At 38.9% G+C, this 20515-nt stretch overlaps 1 protein-coding gene across 1 annotated transcript in view; it reads left to right on the forward strand.

Moving 5' to 3' along the window:
• The first annotated feature begins 686 nt into the window (after window positions 1-686).
• Window positions 687-20515, forward strand: part of CD84 (CD84 molecule) — a 36073-nt gene continuing 16244 nt past the window's right edge. Inside the window, exon 1 of the mRNA XM_061185835.1 lies at window positions 687-732. Within this exon, the coding sequence (XP_061041818.1) occupies window positions 687-732 (46 nt within the window). The remainder of the gene's footprint in view (window positions 733-20515) is intronic.

Here is a 20515-nt window from a genome sequence, read left to right on the forward strand (position 1 = left end):
TATTATCTGATAATATACATTATATTACTAATACATATAATATAATTATTATACAATATAAGTAATTTTACAGTTATATACAATTATACAATTATATAATAGAATTATACATAATTATTATTACATGCAACTATAATTATGTAATATTAACTGCTATCACTTATTAAGCTCCTATAGTGTTAACACATTCTTCCTATTCATAATCCCTACCACCTTTCTCCTAATAATGTTAACTTACTCTTCAGACCTGACTCAGCTTGGTTGTCGGTTCCTTCAGGAAGCCTTCCCTACACTGTCCTAGTCTGGGTTAGAAGTCCCCGCTGCCCTCTCAGTTCCCGTTATTTTCTCTTCGGCAACACTTACGCACTATATTGCCTGTTAATATTGATCTCCCCAACAAGAATATGAGCTCCATGAAAGGAGGGTGATCAATTGCTTTGTTGCTCTTTATATTGCCAGTTCCCAGAAGAGTGTCTGGCACATAGTAGGCATGCAATAAATATTTGTTGATGAAATAATTAATTATACAATAGACAAAGAAAAAAAAACGAGTATGTCCTTCATCAGCTATCTCACTTCCTTTCTTCAATGCGTTCTATAAAAAGGGGCATGAAAACAGAAGTGAGACTGATTCTCTGCAGGAAGAGAGCCATACTTTTGCACAGAAGTTTATACTCTGGAAGAAGATGGCTCTTCACCACCTATGGATCTTGCTCCTTTGCCTACAAACCTGTGAGTTCTGACCCTTGCTGATCCCCTCCTAATTTTCTGTTGTTTTAGAAATTTCCCTTAAGGAAGACATTGAAATGCCCTTTTGATCTGCTTTAACAGAAACACACTGGGTCTCAAAAGGGATCCAACTGACTGGGGAGAGACCTAAGATCCAAACCTAACTGTTTTTCAGCTTTGGAGTTTATATTTCTGAGTTTTATTTGTATTCAGTCTCTAAAGATCTGAGACAAACCCTTCTGCTCAGAAGAGTCAGCACATGGTGTACCTGCCCAGAAAACCAACAGAGGAATACATAATCCAAAACCTTGAAAAACTTAAAAGCAATTTGTTTTTGGTGTTAGAATGTGTTATATAGATTTTAACAGAGATAGACCCTTCTCAATTATTTCATTGCTCCAGCAGATTAGAGAGATGCATGACTATAAATATCATTGTAAAAATTTCATCTCTATAAGCCCCCTTTATTTTCAAAGCAAATTCAGAGCTATTGCTCTGCTTCTGTCCTCCAAAAATCCTAAAATAAATGGAGAAGAGATTATTATCCCTGTTTTACAAATAAGTTAGTTCTCAAAAAAGAAACAGAGATGTTGAACTGAAAATTCTGTTTTTCTTATGGCTTAACAGTAAAGTATAAAGGTCAAATGAATATTGGTTGTTGTTAGTACAAAGAAAACTATGTAACATTAACATAGTTCTGGGAGTGTTTTGTCATTGCATATATTATCTCACTGAATCCTAACAATTGCCTTATTTATGTAAAAACTGACTATATTTGGCATTTCTAAATCTACTTATAGTGTCTCTTACCAGCTTTGGAAATGCACTAGCAAGTTCCTGGCATGGGTTAGAACACAGAGAATCTAGTGTGTTAGGATTTCTTGAAAAGGTAGAATCCATGCACCTTGGTCTCTCTGGTTCCTTAACCATTTAAAGCTGTGGCTCATTTAATGTGAGCTTCATAGAGATTGTATCCACTGGGCAGGCCAAGTTTTTAGAGCCTATGTTAGTCATCCTGACATACAAGTAAAAAATGCAAGTAGATGGGGAAAAAAGTTGGATAGAACCTAAGTGTAAATCTAGGGATGTCCCCAATCTTCCAAAGAAGGGCTGGACAGGGTGGTACTTGATATCACTTAACTTGGAAAGCATTTTACAATTTTTATGCCCACATTTTTATGTGATACATACTAAAATCATTTAAATAAGCAAGATAGAAATTATTAATTCCATTATGCAAAAAAAGTGTAATCTAAGATTCAAGTCAAACAATTCACCTGAAATTTCACAACCTGAAATTGGTAGAGCTGGAAATGGACATTTGTTCTGTTAACCCCAGGGCTATAGTTCTTTCTGCTCCACACTTTTCTGACTTCTTCACTCATTCAGTTTCCACGTCCTTGACACTCTTCAAAGGGCAATACATGCTACGATGAAAGGCAGCTCTAAGATACACTTGCCTCATCTACTGAAACTGAAATCGAAGTTGTCAAATCAGCTAGCAGTGAATCATTCATCCATTAGCTTTAGGACTTTGGGAAAGTTATATAAACTCCACCTGTTGTCAGGAAGGGGCATATTTCCCCTCTTCCCCCTCTTGAGTTCTTGTGGCTGGACTAATAATAAAATTGACACAAGACAGATTATAGGAGAAAAGAGACAAATTTTAATTTGTGCACACAGAAGTCTCATAGAAATTAGACCTAACAAGTGGCCAACACAAACAGCTTTTATACTTTTTAGACAAAGAAAAAATAAACTTGTGAAGAATCAACAGGACAAAGAAACTTAGGCTTTGGGTGCTCAGTCAGTGAAGAATGTAAACAGAGTTTGGGCTTGGAGTAGTAAATTAAAGTAACAAGGTTTGTTTATACAAGCTTCTTGCCCCAAATTCCCTGTCTCTGGTGATAAGGATGTCCTTGTACCTCCAGATATAGGGAGTGCACCTTTCACATGGGAGATTTATTTTCTGCTTTCAGGGGGACAGAGAAGAGTCAGAGTTTCCCTCTTGCATTGGCTGCTTCTTAAGGAAATTCAATTCAAAACAATCAACATAGGGAGTTCCCTGGTGGCCTAATGGTTAGAATTCCAGGCTTTCACTGCCATGGCCTGGGTTCAGTCCCTGGTAGGGGAACTGAGATCCCTGCAAGTGGCACAGCCAAAAAGTAATAATAATAATCAATATGCCATTGTGGCATATTTGGGAGCAGCCCATCCTGGGCCCCAAAAATGTTATTTAGACTTCAAAATGGGAGAACTATTAGTACAATAGGATTGTTTTGAGAACCAAAATGATAATCCATGTACAACACTTGGCACAGTATCTGAATGTAGTAGGTGCTTAACAAATATTAGCTAATGCTGTTGTTTTTCACACTTGCTTTTCACATGGTTTGAGGAGGAGCCAGGGCTTTCTTGCACTGAGATCCTGGGCGAGACTCCTCTGTTTAGGATGATCCAAGGAACATGAGCAGATGAAAAGATGGTGGGAATTTGAGCTTAGGTGTGGGCTTTTGGGGTCCATAAGAGAAAACCAGGGATGAAATATTCATTTTGTCAGGGATCCATAAATGAGAGATGGGGACTTGTTTTTATAGCAGTAAATCTAAAAGTACTTTCAGGTACAATTTGCCTTTGCTGAATGGATCTCTTTACCTTTTAAAGTTTATTCTACCAACATTTCCTGAGTCAAAAATATACCCGAAATCCCTCCTGCTGCTATTCCTGACAAAGGTGGTCTCTTATATTTGGCACTGGGCTTAGACATCAACATTGACTTTACTTACTTCCCTGGAATTCAGAGCAGTGGAAGCAGCTAAAATGCAGTGGGAAAAGGGGGTTGGAAATCCCATTTTCCCTTGAAATCACTGAAGTAAGAGGAGTCTGAATGTGCAAAGCTCATGACCATTCCATGTTGGAAAAGTTTTCTCTAAGAACCAAGACTCACAGTCTTATGCTCTGTAATCTCAACTTCCTCATCGTGACCTGTGAACACTGTGACTCTGACTGTCCCTCCAAGTATTCTACTAGCCACCTACCCTTTGGGGTAGAAAATAAGAATCCACCACTTTTGCTTCATGCCCTTCTATGTGTTCTTTCTTATACTCCTTTAATTCTTCCTTTTCTCCACACCTTTCTCACGTCTCTTTCTTCAGCCCCTCCACTTGCTCCCTTCTCCTCTCTCCTGTCAATAATAGTAATAATTAACCATTTATGAAGCAATCACTACATGTCTGGCATTACTCTAAGTAGCGTACGTTTGTTATTTTGTCTAATCCTCACAACACCTTATGAGATGGATACTATTAATATCCCAATTTACAGATGAAGACATTGACACAGAAAATCAGAAGTCATTTAGCCAAAAAGTGGGGGATGTATGATTTGAACTCCAGTGTCTTTAGGCTTAACCACTGAGCAGTGCTGCCTTCACCCACTTTGATGCTGAAGTAGAATGATCCCTGAGATTGATGGTTATCCCACTTTGGGATTTATCATGAATGGTGATTTATTCCCAACAAGAAAGGATTATTCAGCAGAGGCTGGGCCTATCTCTATACCTACCTACAGAGGAGGATGGGGGTTAGAGGCCAGGCCTTTGCCAATAACAGAAGTTTAGGCAGGCCAGCAAGGCAGAATATCCAAGGAAATGACCATATCCAGACATGGTTCAGGTATCATTCACATGAACATGGTTATGTGTTGACTTGAATTTGCTTTTTCACAACAAACAAGGGTCCAGTATCAACAAGGTCTTGATGTCTTATTGAACATAGAGCACAGTCATGGTGTGTTCCAGCAGGTGATACTTAAAAGTACAAGAGAAGTGAATGGGCCCCTCTGGATATCTGTTCCTGGATAAGTAGGCCCCAAACATCATCCTGGGGGTTAGAGACAGGACTTCATGCCTGGAGAAGGGTCCTGGCAAGAGTCAACTTGCCACTAGTCCAAAGTCTTAATAAAGAGGGGCCTTCAAGATAAAGACAAAACCTCTGTTCTAGAAAGCGATTTGAGCAGACTACTACCATAGACACTCAGAAAGGGCTTAAAAGCAAAAGCCCAAACTAACACACCATTGTAAAGCAATTATACTCCAATAAAGTTGTTAAAAAAAAAAAACTACTATGTATACAACAGACAAGCAAAAGGGTGTATTGTATAGCACAGGGAAATATAGCCATTATTTTCTAATAATTTTAAATAGAGTATAATCGATAAAAATATTGAAAAAATAAATAAAGCAAATCATTGTAAAGATTCAATGATACAGAGCTTAGCACAAATGTCTGGCACATAGTAAGTGCTCAATAAATATTGGCTATTGTTCAAAAAAAAAAAAAGCAAAAGCCCAGTTATAGACAAGAAAAAATATATTAAGTCTTGGGAAAACTAGGTGTCAGGACATTAGCTTAACAATCCAGTCTCCAAGTAGAGGCTCGAGGCTGCATCCTTGTGACAATACGGGACTCCAGTAGAGGGAGTAGTGACCCACCGCACCAACCCAATCCACAAAGCAGCCCTAGAGATCAATACGGTGACCCACAAAGCAGCCAGAGTGCCTTCACAACAGGAGCCCAAAAGTCAGTGCTAGGCCACTTGGATGGCCTAAGAGAAGGATGAATCTGTAAGTTTGGGGGTATCTAAACTCATCTACATGGAAGTTGGAAAAGGAGTTGTGCACAATCAATTGGGGGGCTGATGTTAGTAGAGGTATGTACCCACACTTCCTTTGTTATACTCGACTTTTGATTATATGCTTATAGTGCCGAGTAGTGATAAAACAGTGGGTGGCCAGGACCCCATCTCTGTTTTGAGAATCTGTGTGTGTGTGTGTGTGTGTGTGTGTGTGTGTTTTGCAGAATTGGATTCAAGTCAACCCAAATGTCAATAAAGATAATATAAAGTAAAAAAAAAAAAAAAAATCCAGCAGAAAATAGCATACTATTGATGGTGGTGGTAGGTTCTTTTTTTTTAAAACCTCATAACCAAGGACTTTCCATCCTCATGCAGAATGACACAAAACTTCTGACTGCTAACACCTTGTTTCCTCTTCGCTACTTCCCTTCACTCAGAATAACTCTTACAACCACCTCTTTTCTGGGTGCCATTGGGTGGTGCTATGTCTGGTCACCCTTCCAGGCCTGCAATATTCAAGGAGGCAGTGAATGGGAGAAGAGGAGGGGAAGGTTAGCTGGAGTCAAAAAAAGGACAAGAAATAATGACTTGAAGAATCCTAAAGAAGTGAGGGGGTTTGGGTCACTATTAAGCAAAAATCTACCCTTCCTTATTTCCACTCCCATGAATAGCTTCATGTTGGCCTTCTCTAACATCTCCCCAATACTGCAGCTCTTCTTTTGGAACACATAAGAGTTGTCTGGGGGTATTATCTTAATCTCTGTAATAGTACTTTCGTTTTACATAACAAACGCATATGGTGCCTAGTATATGCCAGGTACTTTTCCAATAGGTTTACAAATATTAACTTGTTTAACTCTCATAACACTTCCATGAAGTAAGTGCTACTATTAGTCTATTGGCTTCATTTAGAAGCTGATAAAACTGAGACACAGAGAGGTGGTTAAATTTCCCAAGGTCTCATGGCTAGAACCTGGCAGAAGCAGGATTCAAGCTCAGGCAGTCTGGATCTTCATCACTAAGTCATGGTGCCTGACACGGGGGCAGAAGGAGGGTGCTCCTCATGGCAAGACTCCCTTTGGGGGCTCTAGATTCTTCTCTGTTGATATATACACCTGAGAGCACTCTAGTGTCATTTGTTTTTGAATTGTATTTTATTTTTTTATACAGCAGGTTCTTATTAGTCAGCAATTTTATACACATCAGTGTATACATGTCAATCCCAATAGCCCAATTAAGCACACCACCATCCCCACACCCCCGCGGCTTTCCCCCCTTGGTATCCATACATTTGTTCTCTACATCTGTGTCTCAACTTCTGCCCTGCAAACCGGTTCATCTGCACCATTTTTCTAGGTTCCATATACATGCATTAATATACGATATTTGTTTTTCTCTTTCTGACTTACTTCACTCTGTATGACAGTCTCTAGATCCATCCACGTCTCAACAAATGACTCAATTGCATTCCTTTTTATGGCTGAGTAATATTCCATTGTATATATGTACCACAACTTCTTTATCCATTCATCTGTCGATGGGCATTTAGGTTGCTTCCATGACCTGGCTATTGTAAATAGTGCTGCAATGAACATTGGGGTGCATGTGTCTTTTTGAATTATGGTTTTCTAGGGTATATGCCCAGTACTGGGATTGCTGGGTCATATGGTAATTCTATTTTTAGTTTTTTAAGGAACCTCCATACTGTTCTCCATAGTGGCTGTATCAATCTACATTCCCACCAACAGTGCAAGAGGGTTCCCTTTTCTCCACACCCTCTCCAGCATTTGTTGTTTGTAGATTTTCTGATTGTACCCATTCTAACTGGTGTGAGGTGATACCTCATTGTAGTTTTGATTTGCATTTCTCTAATAATTAGTGGTGTTGAGCAGCTTTTCATGTGCTTCTTGGCCATCTGTATCTCTTCTTTGGAGAAATGACTATTTAGGTCTTCTGCCCATTTTTGTTTTTGTTTTGTTTTGTTTGTTTATTTGTTAATTTTTATTTATTTATTTATTTGTGGCTGTGTTGGGTCTTCATTTCTGTGCGAGGGCTTTCTCTAGTTGTGGCAAGTGGGGGCCACTCTTCATCGCGGTGCGCAGGTCTCTCATTATCATGGCCTCTCTTGTTGCGGAGGACAGGCTCCAGATGCGCAGGCTCAGTAATTGTGGCTCACGGGCCTAGTTGCTCCGTGGCATGTGGGATCTTCCCAGACCAGGGCTCGAACCCGTGTCCCCTGCATTGGCAGGCAGATTCTCAACCACTGCGTCACCAGGGAAACCCCTTCTGCCCATTTTTGGATTGGGTTGTTTGTTTCTTTAATATTGAGCTGCATGAGCTGTTTATATATTTTGGAGATTAATCCTTTGTCCATTGATTCGTTTGCAAATATTTTCTCCCATTCTGAGGGTTGTCTTTTCTTCTTGTTTATGGTTTCCTTTGCTGTGCAAAAGCTTTTAAGTTTCATTAGGTCCCATTTGTTTATTTTTGTTTTTATTTCCATTACTCTAGGAGGTGGATCCAAAAGATCTTGCTGTGATTTATGTCAAAGAGTGTTCTTCCTATGTTTTTCTCTAAGAGTTTTATAGTGTCCAATCTTACATTTAGGTCTCTAATCCATTTTGAGTTTATTTTTCTGTATGGTGTTAGGGAGTGTTCTAATTTCATTCTTTTACATGTAGCTGTCCAGTTTTCCCGGCACCACTTATTGAAGTGACTGTCTTTTCTCCATTGTATATCCTTGCCTCCTTTGTCATAGATTAGTTGACCATAGGTGCGTGGGTTTATCTCTGGGCTTTCTATCTTGTTCCATTGATCTATATTTCTGTTTCTGTGCCAGTACCATATTGTCTTGATTACTGTAGCTTTGTAGTATAGTCTAAAGTCAGGGAATCTGATTCCCCCTGCTCCGTTTTTTTCCCTCAAGACTGCTTTGGCTATTCGGGGTCTTTTGTGTCTCCATACGAATTTTAAGATTTTTTGTTCTAGTTCTGTAAAAAATGCATTGGTAATTTGATAGGGATTGCAATGAATCTGTAGATTGCTTTGGGTAGTATAGTCATTTTCCCAATATTGATTCTTCCAATCCAAGAACATGGTATATCTCTCCATCTGTTGGTATCATCTTTAATTTCTTTCATCAGTGTCTTATAGTTTTCTGCACACAGGTCTTTTGTCTCCCTAGGTAGGTTTATTCCTAGGTATTTTATTCTTTTTGTTACAATGGTAAATGGGAGTGTTTCCATAATTTCTCTTTCAGAATTTTCATCATTAGCATATAGGAATGCAAGAGTTCTAATTTCTCTTGTGGTCAGAAAAGATGCTAGATATGATTTCAATTTTCTTAAATTTACTGAGGCTTGATTTGTGACCCAAGATGTGATCTATCCTGGAGAATGTTCCATGCACACTTGAGAAGAAAGTGTAATCTGTTGTTTTTGGATGGAATGTCCTATAAATATCAATTAAATCTATCTGGTCTATTGTGTCATTTAAAACTTGTTTCCTTATTTATTTTCATTTTGGATGATCTGTCCATTGGTGCAAGTGAGGTGTTAAAATCCCCCACTATTATTGTGTTACTGTCGATTTCCTCTTTTATAGCTGTTAGCAGTTGCCTTATGTATTGAGGTGCTCCTATGTTGGGTGCATATATATTTATAATTGTTATATCTTCTTCTTGGATTGATCCCTTGATCATTATGTAGTGTCCTTCTTTTTCTCTTGTAATAGTCTTTATTTTAAAGTCTATGTTTTCTGAAATGAGAATTCCTACTCCAGCTTTCTTTTGATTTCCATTTGCATGGAATATCTTTTTCCATCCCCTCACTTTCAGTCTGTATGTGTCCCTAGGTCTGAAGTGGGTCTCTTGTAGACAGCATATATATGGGTCTTGTTTTTGTATCCATTCATCAAGCCTGTGTCTTTTGGTTGGAGCATTTAATCCATTCACATTTAAGGTAATTATTGATATGTATGTTCCTATAACGATTTTCTTAATCTTTTACGTTTGTTTTTCTAGGTCCTTTTCTTCTCTTGTGTTTCCCACTTAGAGAACTTCCTTTAGCATTTGTTTTAGATGTGGTTTGGTGGTGCTGAATTCTCTTAGCTTTTGCTTGTCTGTAAAGCTTTTGACTTCTCCATCAAATCTGAATGAGATCCTTGCTGGGTAGAGCAATCTTGGCTGTAGGTTCTTCCCTTTCATCACTTTAAGTATATCATGCCACTCCCTTCTGGCTTGTAGAGTTTCTGCTGAGAAATCAGCTGTTAACCTTATGGGAGTTCCCTTGTATGTTATTTGTCATTTTTCCCTTGTTGTTTTCAATAATTTTTCTTTGTCTTTAATTTTTGCCAATTTGATTACTTTGTGTCTCGGTGTGTTTCTCCTTGGTTTATCCTGTATGGGACTCTCTGAGCTTCCTGGACTTGGGTGGCTATTTCCTTTCCCATGTTAGGGAAGTTTTCGACTATAATCTCTTCAAATATTTTCTCTTGTCCTTTCTCTCTCTCTTCTCCTTCTGGGACCCCTATAATGTGAATGTTGTTGCATTTAATGTTGTCCCAGAGGTCTCTTAGGCTGTCTTCATTTCTTTTCATTCTTTTTTCTTTATTCTGTTCTGCAGCAGTGAATTCCACCATTCTGTCTTCCAGGTCACTTATCCGTTCTTCTGCCTCAGTTATTCTGCTATTGATTCCTTGTAGTGTAGTTTTCATTTCAGTTATTGTTTTGTTCATCTCTGTTTGTTTGTTCTTTAATTTTTCTAGGTCTTTGTTAAACATTTCTTGCATCTTCTCGATCTTCGCCTCCATTCTTTTTCCGAGGTCCTGGATCATCTTCACTATCATTATTCGGAACTATTTTTCTGGAAGGTTGCCTATCTCTACTTCATTTAGTTGTTTTTCTGGGGTTTTATCTTGTTCCTTCATCTGGTACATAGCCTTCTGCCTTTTAATCTTGTCTATCTTTCTGTGAATGTTGTTTTTGTTCCACAGGCTGCAGGATTGTAGTTCTTTTTGCTTCTGCTGCCTGCCCTCTGGTGGATGAGGCTATCTAAGAGGATTGTGTAAGTTTCCTGATGGGAGGGACTGGTGGCGGGTAGAGCTGCCTAGTGTCATTTAATCTTCATAATTCCTCAAAGTGGTAGAGGAATTTTATTTCATTTACCAACTAGAATCCTGAGGTTTAGCAGGTACTTGACTTAATCATGGTCATTTAGCTAGTTGGCAACAGAGCCTTGACTAGAACATGTTTCTTGATCCCTAGTTCAGAACACTTTTACTAACCATGCTATGAAGCCTCAGTCTCTGGACCTATGCAATTTTTTTGTTGTTGTTAACAACATGAGAATATTGGAATGGAAAGAAGTTACAGTTAGCCAACTGCTCCTTCTTATTAATCAGTTTACACCATGGACCTTCCACACCAAGACCCAGAGACCAGTAGAGTTATCTCTTGCCCTCACTCTCTCTCTTGCTCTGAGTTTTTTACCTTGCTTCTTATTGCTAGAAAAAGAGTAACTGTGTCAGTAGCCCCAAAAGTATTTATTCTTTCAACAAATATTTAATAATCATCCACTAATTGTTAGGGAAATACTAGTGACCAAAACAGACAAGGACTGCATGGCAATTATATTCTCATGGGGGTGCAAAGTGGGGAAGACAATAAGTAAATAGGCACATACAATGCTTTAGTAGTCATAACTGCTATGAGGAAAAATAAAGTAAGGCAAGGCAATAGGGAGTGATCGGAAGGAAACTGCTACTTAAACATGGTGATTAAGAAAGCTCTCTCTGATGAGATGACATTGGAGCAGAGTTTCACAGTAAGGGAGTGCTGGAAAGAGTGTAGAAAAGGAGGACAGCAAGTACAAAGTCTCTAAGGCAACAGCAGCTGGTTTGAAGAATGAGGAAGTCAGTGTGATTGGAGTGAGTAGGGGAGAGAAGGGTAGGAGATGAGGCAGGAGGGCAGGGGCCAGACCAGACAGGATCTAGTAGACGGTGGCAAAGTATATGAAAGGAGAATAGGGAGCCCCTCAAAACTCCAAATGTACACTGTCTTTGTTTTTAATAGACTCTAAGGAGAACTATGAGGTTTAAGCCTAAACACCCTCTTTGTTGTCATCAATATTTGATATTTCAAAATCTCTTTGGATTCCACCCAACACTTCTTAGTAAGTTTCCCTTGCTCAGCTATGAAGAATTTCCCTCTATTCAGTTAATGTTCTCCTGCCCCATCAATATTTCTAACCCAGGTGAAGTTTCTGATTCTTTATTTTTTCCAAACACATTTCTTATTCTCATATTCTCTATTGCCTTCTTCCAGTCAGTGAGTCAGTGATTTTTGGCAGCTACTTTATCATGAAATGTACATTTGTAAAGTCCACCCATTCACATGGGTTCATCCAGGGGAACAGGAGTTATCACCTAATACACGAAAGATATATTAGGCTGGAAAATGTGCCCAGCTTCCCTTCCAGGAGGGGAAATCCAGCTCCAGTGAATAGCCTGTCCACAGTGCTCTCTGTCTAAGCTGGTGTCATCCTGCCCCTCCAGTCCCCTCTTCACCATAGCTACCTAAGGGTCACAGCGAACATATTTTCCCATCCAAGCCCACATCCCAGGGTTCCAGCCTTTTCTTGCCTTTGCTTCTCCTCTAGAAGTAGTGCCTTTCTCCTACCCACCCCTGCTGTGGTCTGGCTATGGGAGTCAGGAGATCACAAACAGTGGGAAATGTTATAAATGTGCGTCATCTCTTCTTCGTTAGGCTTCCAAGCCTGCTCAGCAGTACCTTCATCCGCTTAATCAATCTCTTGTTAACTCCTTGAGGTGTTCCCTGGAGCAGCATTTCCTCAAAATTTTTACATTCGTCAAAATAATAATAGCAACTACCATTTTTATGTGCCAGGCATTGTGCTAAGTGCTCTATCTTTATAATTGCATTGAATTATTATCCACATTTTAAAGGTGAGGAACCTGAGAATCAGAGAATTTCAATAATTTTCTCAAGATAACATATGTAGGTTCAAATATACCTAGATTCAAAACGTGTGTCCCTAACCTTTATACTTCCTGACTAGTCCCACTCTTGCCTCTTCTTATCTCCTACATTACTGAAGAGATGAAGGCCATCAACCATGACTGTCTACTATTTTATCTTCTCTACTCCAAAATGTCCACTATGTATTAAGCACCTTCTGTGTGCCCTCACAACAATTCCATGAGGCAGACATTATTATATCCTATCTTGTAGTTAAGTAATATAAGGGCCTCAGTAAATGTCAGGGATTGAACTTGAACACAGGTCCATCTGGCTCAAACCTATGTTGCCTCCACCTCACAAAGCAGCCTTTCTTCTATCACTACTCCCAACAAGACCTCAAAATACCCGTATGCTTTCACTCATCCTTTCCTTTTTTTCTTCCACTTCAGATGAAGGCATTACCCTCCTCTGATTGAAAACCTATACTTTTCTCTGCCCACCATTTCCATTCCATCTTTTGTTCCACACAAGCATTAGTGGCCTGTGTATCCTGCACTGTGCTAGGTGCTTGGGATTTGAAGGCAAGGTCCCTGGATTCAAGTGATTCACAGTGTCCAGAAACAGACACATGGATTCATGACTACCAGCCAGTGTGGCAAGTACTGTCAGAGAGAAACACTGAACTCCATGAGTAGGAGCATGTAACCTAGAGCAGACATGATTAGGGAAATCTCTATCTTCTCTCCCTCCCTACCACCCTTCCCCCACCAATACCTTCTATTTTAAAACAAAATCAAATAAATTAGTTTTGCTTGACCTTCTAGCTATTATTCTATCTTATAACATTTCTTTCACTATCAAGCTTTTCCACTTCTTTACCACATATTCTATCCTCAATCCTCTGTACTCTGACCTCCATTTGAATCATCTTAACTTGCACTACATTCTCAAAGGCCATCAATAACCTCCTAATGGACAAATCTAGGGATCATTTTCAGTCTTTATCTTACTTGAAGACTCTGAATCATTAGACATCAGTTACAGCCCCTTTCTTGAGATTTTTTGTCCTCCTGGATTTCATGATATTGTCCACTATTGGTGCCTCTCTTGCCACTCCTACCACTTGGTCTATTCAGTTTCTTTTGATAGTGCCTCTTTTAGAACTGTGAGCACTGTTCACAAGGCTCAGCCTTGGACTTCAGCCAACTCTTCCTGAGTGACCCTCTTCTTCAATCATCTCCTCTCCATAGATGATTCCTAAACACTTGAATTTCAGTTTGATGGCAAATGACAGAGACTCAAAAAAAAAAAAAAGAATTCCTTAAAGAAGAAAAAAGTTTATTTCTTGCTCATGTAAAATGTCTGGAGTTGGCAGTTCAGTTGGTAGAATAGTTCACAAGGTCATCAGGAATCCACACTTTTTCAGTCTTCCTGTTCCACAATTCTCAGTACTTGGCTTCCTCTTCTTGATCCAAAATGTCCAAGATCCAGTTGTCATGGCACTCTAGCCTGCAAGAGGCAAGAAAGAGATGAAGAAAACAAAGCATCCTCTTCTTAAAGACATAAAAGTTGATACAATACTTTCACTTTCATCCTATGGACCTGAACTTAGTCACATGACCAAACTGAGCTAGCAGAAGGCTGGGCAATATAGTCTTTTTTTTTTTTTAACATCTTTATTGGAGTATAATTGCTTTACAATGGTGTGTTAGTTTCTGCTTTATAACAAATTGAATCAGCTATACATATACATATATCACCATATCTCTTCCCTCTTGCATCTCCCTCCCTCCCACCCTCCCTATCCCACCCCTCTAGGTGGTCACAAAGCACCGAGCTGATCTCCCTGTCCTATGCGGCTGCTTCCCACTAGCTATCGGTTTTACATTTGATAGTGTATATATGTCCATGCCACTCTCTCACTTTGTCCCAGCTTACACTTACCCCTCCCCGTGTCCTCAAGTCCATTCCCTAGTAGGTCTGCGTCTTTATTCCCGTCCTGCCCCTAGGTTCTTCATGACCTTTTTTTTTTTTTTAGATTCCATATATATGTGTTACTAAGAATGGAGATGAAAACAAATATTGGAAAATAACTAGCAGATTCTGTCACAGTCCCCCAGACAATACTTTGAATCCATTAACTTTTCTTATCTGCCATCCTTCCAACTCCTTATTTAGATGGTCCACCATCATCTCACATTCAATATTTCTGACACTATACTTGTCTTCTCCTTTTGACTTCTTTCAAGCATAAACTTAATCAATTTCCAGTAGCTATTAGTTTTCCACTGACATGAAGTAGACACTCAAAATATATTGTTGAATTCTGTGACATGCTTCCTTATTCCTTGCCTTTATTTGTGCTCTCTCTCAAATTCTGCCCTTCCTTTCCATTCTCATTATCATCCCCCGATTCATGCCCAGATGGCTACAATAGCATATGAAATGGTTTCTTAAGCCCAGCTTCTCTTTCCTCTTATTCTTCCTATGTGTTATTACCATATTATTATGACCCTAAAACATCATTTAATCTTTATTCTCAAAAACTTTAATAGCTCTCCTCTGTCTGTGGTGTAGACTTCAAACTCAGGGCTGTCCCAAGTCTAAACAATTTATATCTCCAGCCTTATTGTTTTCTACTCTGTTATGCAAATCTATACTTATTCAACCTATATCACACATTCTCCTGCTTCTAAACTTTTATTCAGAACCTGAGAACCCAAGACACCCATTCTTTCCCTTTCTATCCAATAAAATTCTATTCACTCTTCAAGGTCCTCCTCAAATTCTATTTCCTCCAAGAAGTTTTCTCTAACCACTGCAGATCAAAGTGATCTCTTCCTTCCTTGAAATCCTACTGCAATTATTGTCTCTACCATTTGCTTAAATTTATCATTTACCACTTCATATTGTAAAGGAGAATTATGTGTGTCTGTGTGTGTGTCTTATTTCCCTAAGCATATATGAAATTTCTAAAAAAGACAGGGAACTTGTCTTGGTCATAGACTTGCATAGTGCATTTCATAGTAAGTCCTTAAGACATTTTTGTGCCACAAATTCTCTCTGAAATTGAGTTTTCTTAAGGTCTCCTCCAACACTAATATAATGTTGGAGTCCCCTCAGCACCTAGAAAAATAAATATTAGGGTTGGTTGCTATGGAGATTCTTTTTTTAAAAGACTGAAGTCTTTAAGAGAAGAATAAAGGCCACCAAGTGGAATGGTGCTGAAAACTCTATCCCTCTGTGCTTTACTTGAATTAGCCCTTAATAATGGCTCTTCATACATTCTTCAGTATGGCCCTGGTGTCATGAAGGCCATCATAGAGATGGACTAGGGAAGCCCTAAAGGGCATGTCCTAATTGTTAAGGTGAGGATGAGAATGAGAATCATTACTAACATTTATTTTGGCTTGATGGTTACCAGAGTTTCTACTCATATGATTTTCTGATCACTAATTAGATAGGCAATTTTTATAGTTATTATTTCCATTCTGTGGATGAAAATACTGAGACTCAGAAAAGTCTTATGACTTTATTAAGTTTGCCCAGCTCATAAGTAGAAGTACTAGCACCTATGTCTTCAGCTTCCTTATCTTTCCGCTGCATGCTATGGTTTTGCAGCTGCCTCAGACCTCAGATGGAATGTCCAAAGGTGCATATTACGCTTGTGCAAGCCCTACACCTTTTCTCAGCAAGCCCAGGAGTCTCACCCCCAGCACCACAGCACAAAATAGCAGCAGGGCTTCCGCTAGCTTAGCGTATCTGCCACCCCCACTGCCTTATCCTTTGATGCCCCAGCATCGCTTCCTGAATGACTTGCTGCAGAAGACAAGACATACTTCAAAAACAACACCACACACCAATCATTTTGTGACCGCACAACTGTGTTCCTATTAAGAAGGCCTCAGCCTTAACAAACTTCCCACCACTTCCTGGGGTTTGATAAGAGAATTATGAGTCTATGGAACCCACACCCTTTCCATCTTCTCACAATGAACCTGAATCCAAAGAGCAGAATGGAAATTAGGCACGAGGACCTGACTAAAAAAAAAAAAAGCCTTATGAGATGTGGGAGATCTGGCACCAGGACCAGCCATATAATTTGTGGAACCCAGTAGAACATGAAAATATGGCGTCCCTTGTTCAAATAATATTAAGAAGTTCAAAGTGACATGGCAGCATTAAATCAAGTTCAGGTCCTTCTGAGCTCAAGGCTCTGTACAACTGCACAGTTCACATGTCCATGTCTGGGACATTCAAGAATTCAGGCTGGGACACTCTAAGTGCCCCTCTACCCGACCTTATCAGCCCAGTGGAAGAGTTTTTCTGGGGAGAATTAATGTTCAAGGAATGGATTTTAATAAACTCTGACTCCTGTCACAGAAGGCAAGCTTAGTCTCTCCTGTTCCCCCAGTGGTTTGTTCCTTTTGCTTTTACCATTTAGTACTCATCATATTGTATTATTGTTCACTTGAATGCTTATGTGTCTTATTCTCAGGGCTGCCACCATGTTCTATTCATCCCTGAGTCCCTAACACAGCATCTGGCACTCAATTAGCCTTAATAAATGTTTGTAGATAGGGATCATTTGTGTCGCTCTTTCCCTCAGGGCCCTGTTACGTCTCATTCTGTACTTAGCCCACCCCAACTAAGTCACCAGTCCTTGCCTGGGATATTCCTCCTAAGGGAAAATCTTGGATGTTCCGAAAGGAAAGAGGTTTATATTAGCAGTCCCTGGCTCATTAAGGAGTTACTGTGTTGAAGAGTGGGAGTGGCCATAGTGAGACAGCACCATCAGGTTAAGAAATATCTTTGCTTTTCTGACACTTCAAAATGACTTGTATTCTCAATGACCTTTATTCTTGCCCTCTTTTCTTTTTTTAATTAATTAATTTTATTTTTGGCTGTGTTGGGTCTTCATTGCTGCGCACAGGCTTTCTCTAGTTGTGGCGAGCGGGGGCTACACTTCGTTGTGGTGCGCAGGCTTCTCATTGTGGTGGTTTCTCTTTGTTGTGGAGCACAGGCTCTAGGAATGCGGGCTTCTGTAGTTGTGGTACATGGGCTCAATAGTTGTGGCACACGGGCTTAGTTGCTCCATGGCATGTGGGATCTTCCCGGACCAGGGCTCGGACCTGTGTCCCCTGCATTGGCAGGCAGATTCCTAACCACTGTGCCACCAGGGAAGCCCTATCCTTGCCCTCTTTATGCCAAGCCTGGATAAACTTTAGGGTCAGTCTGAACTCACTTACATGGGAAACTTTTGTTCTGCTCTTTGGGGCTTACATGCAGCCAGTACTCATCAGAATGGCCCTGTTACTCTTTACGGCTGAAGCCCTACTTGACTGGTCAGGGACTGTACTTATTGGTTATTAAACATTTTGAATATCATACATGCTGGCTTAACACACTATTTCACACTATATAGCTCAGTGAGAGTAACAAAGTGATGAAAGAATAGAAGGAAGAGGAGAAAAAACACCTTATAATTATATTGCCTTTCATTTTACAAACTATGTATTAAACCAATTTATCTTCATAAGGTAATGGAGGAGAAGAGAAAAAAATAAACATTTCATTTTTTTCCATGTTAGATTTTAAAAGCATTCATCCTTCAGCTTTTACCCGAAAGTATTCCTGGATTCCCAGAACAAATCAAGTCCCCTTCTTACTCTCTCTCAAAGTACCATAATACTTAATACCATTTGCACTTAGCCAATCAAACCTGTTCTCTTCCTTTAACTGTTAAGTTCCAGAGAGCAGGAACTATGCCTATATTTACTCACCATTGTACCCCCATCTCCTTACATCATGCTTTAAGGAGTAGATGCTCAACAAACATTTGTATTATAATTAAATTAATAAATACCTGCCATAGTATCTGGAACAAAGCTGACCTTGAATAAATACATTCATTCATTCATAAAAGTATAAATGAATAAACAAACTTTGCTTACTTCAGAAGTTGCTCCAAAAGATCCTAGGCAACACATAAGTTAATTCCATTTATTAATTCATTCCACAAATATTTACTAAGCACCCACTATGTGTCAAGTACTCGTCTAAAGACTGGGGATATAGCAATGGACAAAAAAGACCCCCCAAAATCACCAGCTTGGGGAATATTTACTCCAGAGCCTCTAAAGCACTCTCTGCCTATATCTTCTAGGAATAGAGGCATACATGTAGCTCTTTATTTGCACAGACACAGTAGCCATTGTAGGCTCTTGTCCCAGCTCTTCGACCACTTGGCAATATGATCTTGGGAAAGAAAGAACATTTAATATCTCAGACCTCATGGAAGTTTATGGCCTTCATCTCTCAAATTCCATCTAGCTCTCAGAGTCTATATGTCTAGATAAATAAATTTTAATGAAATGGATCCCTTAAAATTCACTGGGAAACTTAGTTTTTGAAAGAGAATCTTTTAGAATATTTAGCCATCATATTAAATATATTTAAAGCAGAATGTCCCCCCACCAAAAAGAAGATATCATCAAGAAACTGGATGAGCTGCTCCTTGGGGAGATTCAAGACTGGGGAAACAGGGAATTCTAAAAGGTGCAACAGTCAAAGGGTTATGATTTTCTATTTATGTCCTCAGGGCTAGAAGCAGCTGGAAGTGACACAGACATCTTCATGGTGAATGGGATTCTGGGGGAGTCAGTTACTTTCCCCTTAAATATCCAACAATCACAGAAAGTTATCAACATTTCTTGGAATTCCAAAACATCTGTCGCTTTTGTAACACCAGGAAACTCAGGAGCAGCACCCACAATTTCCATAACCCACCAAAATTACCATGAACGAATAAATGTCTCAGGTCAGAACTATAACCTGGAGCTCAGAAATCTGAGGATGGAAGACTCAGGGAGCTACAAAGCCGACATAAATGTAAAGACCTCTGAAATGATCACCACCACCATCACCAGGTGCTACAAACTTCAAGTCTATCGTAAGTTGTGGGACGACAGAGGGCTTGTTTTTTTATTTTTACTTTGCAATTTGCTGTCTAAAGAACACTTTTATTTCTGACAGCTGGGTTCCCTAAATCTTTTTATACTTATAAATACTTACATAAATATATCAGTACTTAAGAGGATGTGGCTTTGCTTGCTTTTAGCTATGTACTCTTCCTGTGGACCTTGTTTCTCTTTTCTATAAAATGTAAATAATCATACTATTTACTTCCCATAGTTATTGTGAAGATCAAGTAAGATAGTGTATGCAAAGTACTTTTTAAAAACCTTTTTATTTTGAAATAATTATAGATGCATAGAAAGGTGTAAAGAAATGTGTAGGGAGGGCCTGTGTGCATTTCACCCCCACCTCTCCCAATGGTAACATCTTACATAACTAGAGTACAATATCAAAACAAGGAAATCGACATTGGTACAATCTGTAGAGCTTATTTATTGAATAGATTTCACCAGTTATATAGGCACTTATTTATGTGTATGTGTGTAGCTCTGTACAATTTATTCACATGAATAGCTTTATGTAAACACTACCATAATCAAGATACTTAACTGTACCAATGTCACAAGATTTCTTCATCCCTTTATAGTCACTCATTGCCACCCCCTTTCCCCTCCCAAACTCCTGGAAGACATTAATCCATTCTTCATATCTAAAATTATGTTACTTCACAAATGTTACATAGATAGAATCATGCAGTATGCAAGCTTTTGAGATTGGCTTTTTTCATTCAGCATAATTTCTTTGAGCCGTCCTAATTATTGCAAGTATCAATAGGTTATGTATTTTTATTGTTGGATAGTATTTCATGGTACAGATGTACTACTTTGTTTAACCACTCACCTATTGAGGGATATATTAGTTGTTTCTAGTTTGGGTGTTATTACAAATAAAGCTGCTATGAATATTTGTGTACAAGTTTCTGCATGAAATAAGTTTTTGTTTCTTTAAGATAAATGTCCAAGAATGAAATCATATGGTAAATCCATTTTTCTTTCTTTAAATGGTTTATTGTGATAAAATATACATAACATTTAACATGTTAATCATTTTTAAGTGTAACATTCAGTGGCATTAAGTATGTTTACATTATTGTGCAATCATCACCACTCTTCAACTCCAGAAATTTTTTTCCTCTTTTAGATAGATTCTATTTTTTAGAGCAGTTCAAGGTTCATACAAAAGTTTAGTAAAAAG

This window comes from Eubalaena glacialis, chromosome 3 (assembly GCF_028564815.1).
Source record: "Eubalaena glacialis isolate mEubGla1 chromosome 3, mEubGla1.1.hap2.+ XY, whole genome shotgun sequence".
Lineage (NCBI taxonomy): Eukaryota > Metazoa > Chordata > Mammalia > Artiodactyla > Balaenidae > Eubalaena > Eubalaena glacialis.